Source organism: Hippocampus bargibanti, linkage group LG08, assembly GCF_051943395.1.
Source record: "Hippocampus bargibanti isolate YZ-2025 linkage group LG08, ASM5194339v1, whole genome shotgun sequence".
Lineage (NCBI taxonomy): Eukaryota > Metazoa > Chordata > Actinopteri > Syngnathiformes > Syngnathidae > Hippocampus > Hippocampus bargibanti.
In genome coordinates this window covers 8,386,057-8,396,360 of record NC_142741.1, presented here as the reverse complement: position 1 = coordinate 8,396,360, position 10,304 = coordinate 8,386,057, and the positions used below count along the sequence as shown (strand labels likewise).

The following is a 10,304-nucleotide window of genomic DNA, read 5'->3' as shown; positions in this document are numbered from 1 at the left end:
CAAGGAGAAGTTCAGTTTTTTCATTGTTTTCACTGTTTTATTATTATTATTACTACAGCTTCCTGTTTGTTTTCAACATTTAGCTTGTAGCCAGTGTACACATTACACCATGATGTCCTGATCCACTAGTGAAAAGGACCTTTTGATCCACTCCTCTTTCAACTAGAACTGCTTCATACAACAAAGACAGTGCAAAAAAAATGCTTCATAATAATAATAATAATAATACATTTCATTTCTAAGCGCCCTTCAAAACTCTCAAGGTCACTAGATTGAATGACTTTGTCTTGTTGTGTTGTCATATTATTTGGTTATTTAGTTTTTGTTGCGGTTTTGACTTCAAGATGGCGCCACGAGAATGGCTGCCTTTATAGCAACTCCTGTATGTTGTTTTTCTACTTCTTCCTTTCCTTTCCTCTTACTTTCATCACTTTGCTGCTGTGAAATGTGAATTGCTCCATTGCCTAATAAAGGCTAATCCAATCCAATCCAATACAAAATACAAAATAAAAATAAAAAAAATTCAGGCAACAACGACGCAATCAAACCCTCGGCGGCGTTTCTCAACAGCAGATTTGACATTTATTAACTCAGCTTTTTCAGAGGCAATATATACATAAATAACATACAGTATGTTTCCCGTTATCAGGAGCGCGACCGCGTTGGTGCTAAAACGTGCGTCACATCAAACAGTTTTGGTTTCACCATTTCATATTTCTATGTACGCGCTGAAATGAAAAAAAGTAGGAAAATAAAAATATTCATATCTTAAATACTTCATGGACAAAAAACACCTTTACAAAGCGTACACGAAAAGGACGCTTTTCATTAATAACATTTGTACTTGTTTTTTTTTTTTTATCACAGTAGGAAGAAACGTGGCGAACATACAATGGCTGTATCCGATTTGCACGTGCGTGAAGTGAAGTCACTCGACATATACGTGAAACGTACACACTTGAAGAAAAACATTCCCGCGACCATTTTTGTGAGGTGAACCATCCTTCGGTGTAAAACGGCTCAACCTTAACGTGAACGTCATCCCGCGTTGCGCCTAGCTAAATTTCTGTTTATTAGCATCCTGACTGCGGCGGCTAACTGGTGACCAAATCCATGTGGCTATTTCCTGTCGTTCAAGGCTTAATTTTTATCCAGGACAGTCTCCTTTTTATTGTATTTTGTATTTTTTTACAAATATTACCTTATACACAGAAATCAAATAACTTAAGTAACACACACAACTATGAAAACACACATACACGCTGTACATTTAAGACAAAATACATCTGACGAATATCTCCCAGAGTTCTCTTGGATACGGTTGTGCTTTGTGCAAACTACCTTGAAAAAAATGGAACACAAGGAAGAAAGATTCCTGATTTTTTTAACCCTCTGCTTTTAACAACAACCCTCCATTAAAAAAAATCACTTGAAAAATTATCTTGAAACCATATCAATCGACTTCGGACTACTCACGTTGCGCTGACAAGGTGGCGACTGTAAAAATAATGCAAAACAGGAAACGCCGCCGTGCCTCGATTATTTTTACCGGGTGAGACTTTGAAGTGTGTTGATGCGTAAATAATCCGCAAACGGAATAGAAAGTACCCCACAAGTGCCATTTTTTGCAGTGATCGACCTTCAAGGCCTGCAAGGCCTTCTCTGATGGCCTCCCCCTATTGTGCCGCTTCCAAACGTGTGTTTTTGTATTTAAGCATTTAACCAATCACATTTCAGACATCAATTGTAACCAGGGTTAGAAATCTGCCTGGACACCTTCACAATCAGTTCTGCAGGCCCTGTAGCATGACAATCAATGGCGGTGAAACTGTTGTTATACCCAATCATAGTTCGAGTTGGCAACCTAAGGCCTTCTGAAAGGCGATGGCAAAGTCAGAGTTGTTGCAAACTATGACTGGCTAGTCACCAATGTTCCTTCTAATTTTTCATGTGTCTGAGCAGACACACAAGCACCCTGAGCACATTGAGGACCACTGTGAGCAACATCAGATGTGTACAAGTGATGTGTCGTCCGCAAACGAGCCGGTTCTTAGAGCCGGATCTCTGAAGTGAACGAAGAGAGCCGGTTCCTAACAAGGAGCCGACTTTTTTTGTCCTCTATTACCCGCCCCCAGTCTTCGGTTAAAGCCGCACGTGATTGGTCGATATCCGTGGTAGAGGAGGGAGGGGAAAATTACAGACACTCACAGCTGGGAGAAGGAGGAGGGGGAGGGGGGTTAGGGTAGACAGGTGGACAAATGTTATCACATTATGTTATTATTATTCAATTATGACATGTTTTACTAGTTGGTATGATAGCATTATTAATATAAAAAGCAAATTAGTGACAGCTTATCATCAAACCAGAGTAACCGCAGGGAAAGTGAAAGTTCGTGGATGCTCTCTGTGCACATATAAATCAACCCATATAAATAAAATTATTTGATATAGTGTATTTTTTACATGAGTAATTTGTTTTTTTACGTAATTTTACATGATTTTTGGTAGTTAATTAATTAAAGGAAGAAAAAAAACAAACAAACTGAGGAGCCACATCTTTTTAGTGAGCCGAGCCAAAAGAACCGGCTCTCTGAAAAGAGCCGGAATTCCCATCACTAATATGTCCGCTGTGGCCACACACCAGTTTCACGCCAGTATCACGGTGCATATGGGCAGGGCACATTCGCGCCGTTCTGCTCCGATTGGCTGCGTAGCGTACATGAACTGTACGGCATTATTGGATGGACACCTGTCACTCATTGAGTTACATTGCAAAATGTGCGCTGCATAGATGTTCTTGTGCGCTGCGTATGTGCGAGCAGTGCGCAATTGCGCATGCGCGCAGCATAGAGGGAACATTGCTAGTCACTAGCCAATCATAGCATCACTAGCCGCTAGTGATAACAGCATACTGGCCAGAGTTAGCACACTTCATCTGTAGCGACCTGCCTCAGCAAATATATTGTTGTCAATTTAATAATGGTTTTGTCGACCCAAAATGGCTGAAGGAGGAGTAGAAATTGATTTGGTTGCAGATTTACCATTAAAGCCATTTTCAAGACCCACTTTTCAGGAAAAAAATGGACATCATGAAAAAAGTCGGTGATTTATTTCCTGGCTAATGTTAGCCTCTCGTGGATTTGTGGTAAATAACACCACACCTTTTTTTCAGTCTGGCTTGATTCAGGCATAGCACTACTGAAGGCCTGGCGATGAAATCCACGGCCCGTCACTGCATTTTTGTAACACTAAGAAATGACAACTTGCCGTTTGAATGTCATAAATGTATTATGCATCGTTGGACACAAGCGTGACTGGTTCAGGATGGCGCGCGTCCTGATTTGCAGCCTAATTAGGGCCACTTTGATTTCGGCATCCTCAATCTAAAGCAGAGGAAGTGGAGCTTCCGGTTGTTGGGGTCTGACAGGAGCAAAACGGCAGCGGCAATCAGATTATCAGATCTGCACTTGCGATTGTTTAAATGACAAAACCTGACAAATTAATTCAGAGATTTCCTGTGAAATACGTTCAAAGTGTTCAGGGTTGCTCGCAGAAAATGTGGAAGTACAGAATTGCTGTGGCGAGACCGTTTAACAGTTTTTAGCCATCTTAGTGTTTGTTTGTTTGTTATTACTCATTTTCGGCCATTCCCGAATTTATTCGGGAATGGCCATGGGAAAGTGTGACGTTGAGCGCGAATTTGTCTCTTAGTGCGATGCTAATTGTAATTATTTTTTGTATGTAATGATTTTTTTCATTCGATTTTAACTCAACTACGGTGCTAATTTTAATTATTTTTTGTGTGTAATTTTTTTTTACGTTCAAATTTATCTTTAGTGCGGTGCTAATTTTAATTATTTTTTGTGTGTAATAATTTTGTGTTAGCTTTTTTACCTCTTGTGTGGTGCTAATTTTAATTATTTTTGTGTGCATTTTTTCATTCAAATTTATCTGTAGTACGGTGCTAATTGTAATTTTTTTTTGTGTGTGTAATTACGTTTTTGTTCTTTTTTTATCTCTGGTGCAGTGCTAATTTCAATTATTTTTTTTGGTGTAATATTGTTTTTTTCCGTTCGATTTTTATCTGGAGTACGGTGCTAATTTTATTTATTTTTTCATATGATTTTATCTCTGCTAATTGTATTTTTTGGGGGTGTAATTATTTTTTTAACCTTGATTTTATCTGGAGTGCTGATTTTTGTAGTGTTGATTTTATCTGTATTTTTTTTCTGTTTATTTTAGACCCAGTGCAGTGCTTTTTTTTATGTGTGCCGTATTTTCTGGAATATAAGGCGCACCTTCAACGAATGACATTTTTCAAAACCTTTCCATACATAAGGTGCACCGAATTATAAGGGGCAGATTCAATGAATGACATATTTTAAAACCTTGTTCAAACATAGGGCGCACCGCATGATGAGGCGCATGGTCATCTTTTGAAAAAATATTTTCTTTTAGGTGCGCCTTATAGTGCAGCAAATACAATAATGTGTTTCTTTTCTTTCAAATTTATTGCTATTGCGCTGCTAATTTTAATTATTTTTGTGTGTAATTATTTTTTGTTAGATTTTTTTACCTCTTGTATAGTGCTAATTTTAATTATGTTTTTGTGTGTATTTATGAATTCATTTTTGGTAGATTTATTTATTTTTTTGCTATGGATACCAAACTCCATTTTGAATAATGCAAACATACGTAACAGCGTCAGGCATACAGTGCACGTCCACGCTCCATTCCGACATGGAAATGGATAATTCTGCCGACTGGCCCACTTCACACATTTCCGTTCCTCGGTGCGAATGGTGGGTGCTTACAAGACAGTCTCCGCCCCTTTCTCGTATATAATCGGCTTTTTTGAAAGTCGTTTTTTAGTCTTTCTTTCTTTCATGGGTTGGCCCTCCGCCCCCTTTATTGCGTCTTCATTTACAAACGCTGACCCATTCCGTGATGCGGCACTCTTCGCACACTACGTAGCAGCACCAGTGAAACTTGCAGTTGCAGCGCTCATTGCGCGTCTGCTGCAGGATGTTGTGACCTCGTCCGCAGCAAAGACTTTCGCAGTTGTCCATTCCCGGGCTGGTTTTGTTGCAGATGCGACCCTGCGTTCCCGCAGAGTCCGAACCCAAATCCCGTTCGCAGAAATCGGGCGATTTTTCAAAGTAGACCAGGTCGTTGATGCCGGGCCTCCTGCGGTGCGCGTGATGGTGCCGATGATGATGATGATGATGGCGATAATGGTGGTGGTAGTTGTTGCTATGGTGATTGTTGTTGTTGTGGTGCAAATGATCTAGTTGGCCGGTGTTGCGGTTGTCGGCTTTGATGAGGGTGGCGATGTGGAGGCGCTCTTTTAAGATGGAGCCCACCATCCTGAACTCGGGGGTGACCTGCCAGCAGGTCTTCAGCTGGCAGCTTCCCGATGTCCCGTGACATTTGCATTTCCTTCTCATGTGATCCAAAACCACCTGGAGGGGGAGGGGGGAGTGTTAGAACAGATGACAGGTTCCATCATGACGACATTAATACAACTTTGAAATCCTTTCACATACATCAGTTAGATCCAGAGTGGGGCCCAGGGGCCAAATGTGGCCCGTGGTCCATTTTCACCGGGCCCATAGCCTCCCGTCCTAAAATCAATAATGTCTGGTCCCGCATGTAGAATGAATACAGAGGCCAGTAGCGTTGTTAGCTGTGTGTGCTGCGATCTAGAGGCTCAATTAGGAACAGCAAATTAGTATAGGACTAATTTAACGCAGATTCTTTACTTACAGACAGTGTATTATAGGTGTTCAAATACCTGACATGTTTCGGCTTATGCGGAAGTATAAGCCGAAACATGTCAGGTATTTGAACACCTATAATACGCTGTCTGTAAGTAAAGAATCTGCGTTAGTATAGGACTGTCTGAATGAGTCCCATAATTTTCGAAAATGGCGATTTTCTGAATTTTTCATGTTTTTTTTTTTCGAAAATGCCGACAACTCATTCACTGCCATTCCCGAATGTTTCGAAAATTGAAAATATGACATACAGCGCCATGCCCGAATTTTTTCAGGCTTTGTTTTTTCATGCTGGGTGCTGATAGTGCTGGCCAGACCTCTGACAATTTTTTTCCCTTCCACGAGGGGGAAAAATTTGCCTTTTTTCGATATTGTTCAAGTGCTATATAAACCAATATGTATGTATGGTATTGTATTTTGTACATCCACCCTAATTTCAAGCTCATATAACTCCAGACCCATATGTTTTAGGAATTAACTTTTTTTTCGGATGAGATCATTCGGGACACGCCAGTGTCTTATTGTGCCGGTCCCAAGCCCGGATAAATACAGAGGGTTGTGTCAGGAAGGGCATCCGACGTAAACATTTTTGCCAAAACAAATATGCGAATCAAACCTCTGAATCCCATACCGGATCGGTCGAGGTTAACAACGGCCGCCATTGGTACAGTTGACCTTCAGGGTGCCAGTGGAAAATGGACTACTGTTGGTCGAAGAAGGAGAGGAGGAAGGTGTGCCCGGAGGAAAAGAGAGAGATGGAACGCGAAGAGTATAGAACTAAGAGTAGGAACTTTGAATGTAGGAACAATGACTGTCACAGTTTGCAAGGTGGTGATGGCGGGTGCGGATCCCAAAAAGCAGGCAGGAGGGAGCAGGAGGTTGTTTGACAAATTGTATTAAAATAAAGTCAGCAGGAACAAAATGTAAAACATCAAAATCATCTGAACGGAAAAAATACAAAGTAGCAAAAGAAGACCAAAAGTAAAAGTCCGCCAAGGTTAAACAAACACATACACAATGCATGCTGCGAACAAGCAGCAAACAAACAATGAACCGGCACCGGATGATCGTTCCGGGTGTCCTTTTAAGTGTCAATGATTAAACGACCAGCACCTGCGAGGCTGCAGGCAGGGCTGACGTCGCTACCCGCTGGTCGCCAATCTGATCGGGACGACCAGCACCTGTGCAGGAATAGGCGGGGCCGACAGCGCCCCCCGTTGGTCGCCAACCAGATCATGACAATGACAGGTAAAGGTAGAGAGCTGGTTGACATGATGCAGAGAAGGAAGGTAGACATACTGTGTGTCCAGGAGACCAGGTGGTAAGGGAGCAAGGCTAGAAGCTTAGGGTCAGGGTTTAAGTTGTTCTATCATGGTGAAGACAGAAAGAGAAATGGAGTTGGTGTTATCTTAAAAGAGGAGTTTGTTAGGAATGTCTTAGAAGTAAAAAGAGTATCAGATAGAATGATGAGTCTGAAGCTAGAAATTGAAGGTGTGATGTTCAATGTTGTTTGTGGGTATGCCCCACAAGTAGGATGTGAGCTGGCGGAGAAGGAGGAATTTTGGTTGGACTTTGATGAAGTTGTTGTGTCACCGGTGCGCACCGCAGCTTTAAGCTTTAATGTCTTTCAATTCCTTGATCTCCTTGACGTGCGTTTGACCCTGACGCATATCGCAGGCTTGAAGATGGTATAAAAGCAGCTGTCGTGGGACAGGGAGATTCAGACTCATCTCGGACGCAGACCCAGACAGACACACCGCTCGCAGAGACCTGCTCAGCAACGCACTGAGTTTCACAGCACGACTTGCTCGACTCCACGCCACGATCAAGCTCTGCGCATCATCTGCCTGGAAGATCTGACAACGAACCTACTTACAAAGAAAAAGAAACATCAAACTCTTTATTGGCGAGCCAGCCAGGAGCATTTTTTTCCCTCCTCCTCAGCCCAATTAACTCTCCGAATGGAAAGAGACCAGATTTCTGCCGTCTCCCTCAAACTCCCCCCCCCCCTGGCACAATGACATGGAGCTCTGGTTTCAAGTGGTTGACTCCCAATTCGTCAACCGTGGCATCACCCAGGAGATCACCAAATTCCACTACGCGATCGCTGCCCTCACTCCCGAGAAGTGAGAGGGTTGTAATTGGTGGAGACTTCAATGGACATGTTGGCACAGGAAACAAAGATGATGAGGAGGTGATGGGTAGGTTTGGACTCCAGATGAGGAACGCTGAAGGACAGATGGTGGTTGACTTTGCTAAGAGAATGCACATGGCTATTGTGAATACTTTCTTTCAGAAGAGACAGGAACATAGCGTGACCTATAAGAGTGGAGGCAGAAGTACACAGGTAGACTACATTTTGTGTCAACGGCGCCATCTAAAGGAAATCAGTGACTGAAAAGTAGTGGGTGATGAGAGTGTAGCCAGACAGCATAGGTTGGTGGTGTGTAGGATGACGCTGGCAGTGAGGAAGATGAAGAAACCAAAGGCTGAAGTGAGGACAAAATGGTGGAAGTTGAAAGAGGAAGAGTGTTGCATGACATTTAAGAAGGAGGTAAGTCAAGCACTGGGTGGGCAAGAGGTCCTTCCAGATGACTGACAAACTACAGCAAACATAATCAGAGACACAGGTCTGAAAGTACTTGGTGTATCGAGTGGAAGAAAGGTAGATAAGGAGACTTGGTGGTGGAATGGGGAGGTGCAGGAGTGTATACAGAGAAAGAGGTTAGCAAAGAAGAAGTGGGACACTGAGAGAACGGACGAGAGTAGACAGCAGTACAAGGAGATGCAGAGCACGGTTAAAGTAAAGGTGGCAAAGGCCAAACAAGAGGCCTATGATGACTTATATGCTCGGCTGGACAGCAAGGAAGGTGAGACTGATCTTTACAGGCTGGCGAGACAGATAGACAAAGATGGTAAGGACCTGAAGCAGGTTCGGGTGATTAAGGATAGAGATGGCAATGTATTAACAGGTGCCAGTAGTGTGATGGCAAGATGGAAAGAGTACTTTGAAGAATTGATGAATGAGGAAAATGAGAAGGAACAAAGAGTAGAAGACGTCACTGTTGTGGACCAAGACGTAGCAAGCATTAGCAAGGATGAAGTGAGGAGGGCGCTGAAGAGGATGAAGGGGGGAAAGGCACTTGGGCCTGATGATTTACCAATCTAGGTATGGAAGTGTCTTGGAGAGGTGGCTTTGGTGTTCCTGACTGGGTTATTCAACAAGATCTTAGATGGTGAACAGATGCCTGAAGAATGGAGACAAAGTGTACTCGTGCCTATTTTTAAGATCAAAGGAGATGTGCAGAGTTGTGCTAATTACAGAGGAATAAAGTTGATGAGCCATACAATGAAACTCTGGGAAAGAGTAGTTGAAGCTAGACTAAGAAGTGAACATTTGTGAGCAGCAGTATGGCTTCATGCCCAAAAAGAGTACGACAGATGCAATGTTTGCTTTAAGAATGCTGATAGAGAAGTACAGAGAAGGTCAGAAGGAATTGCATTGTGTCTTTCTAGATCTGGAGAAAGCGTATGACAGGGTGCCCAGATAAGAGTTGTGGCATTGCATGAGGAAGTCTGGAGTGATGGAAAAGTATGTTAGAGCGGTACAAGACATACGACATATAAGACAGTTGTGAGGTGTGCTGTCGGTATGACTGAGGAATTCAAGGTGGAGGTGGGACTCCACCAGGGGTCAGCTCTGAGCCCCTTCTTGTTTGCTATGGTGATGGACAGGCTGACAGACGATATTAGACAAGAACCTCCATGGACCATGATGTTTGCAGATGACATTGTGATCTGTAGCGAGAACAGGGAACAGGTGGCGGAGAAACTAGAGCTGTGGAGATATGCCCTGGAAAGGAGAGAAATGAAGATCAGTCGCAGCAAGACGGAATATATGTGTGTGAATGAGAGGGATCTAAGTGCAAGAGTGATGCTACAGGGAGAAGAGATAAAGAAGTTGGAGGATTTTAAGTACTTGGGGTCAACTGTCCAGAGCAATGGAGAGTGTGGAAAAGAGGTGAAGAAGCGTGTCCAGGCAGGCTGGAGCGGCTGGAGAAAAATGTCAGGTGTGATGTGCGATAGAAGGGTTTCAGCTAGGATGAAAGGAAAAGTGTATAAAACCGTGGTCAGACCAGCCATGATGTTTGGACTGGAGACAGTGCCACTGAAGAAAAAGACAGGAAGCAGAGCTGGAGGTAGCAGAGCTGAAGATGTTGAGGTTTTCTTTGGGAGTGACCAGGCTGGATAGGATCAGGAATGAGTACATTAGAGGGACAACTCATATTAGAGGCTTTGGAGAGAAAGTCAGAGAGGCCAGTCTGAGATGGTTTGGACATGTCCAGAGGAGAGAGAGTGACTATATCGGGAGAAGGATGCTGAGTCTTGAACTGCCAGGCAGGAGACCGAGAGGAAGACCGAAGAGGAGGTTTATGGATGTGGTCAAAGAGAACATGAAAGTTGCTGGTGTGAGAGAAGAGGATGCACAAAACCGGGATAGATGGAGTACATTGATTCGCTGTGGCG

At 43.0% G+C, this 10,304-nt stretch overlaps 1 protein-coding gene across 2 annotated transcripts in view; it reads right to left on the bottom strand.

The window, feature by feature from the left end:
• Nucleotides 1–2,245: 2,245 nt before the first annotated feature.
• Nucleotides 2,246–10,304, bottom strand: part of wnt10a (wingless-type MMTV integration site family, member 10a) — a 61,064-nt gene continuing 53,005 nt past the window's right edge. For both annotated transcript variants that reach the window (XM_089002187.1, XM_089002185.1), the window contains one exon: nt 2,246–5,462. In XM_089002187.1, the coding sequence (XP_088858313.1) occupies nt 4,920–5,462 (543 nt within the window). In that variant the 3' untranslated portion in view covers nt 2,246–4,919. The remainder of the gene's footprint in view (nt 5,463–10,304) is intronic.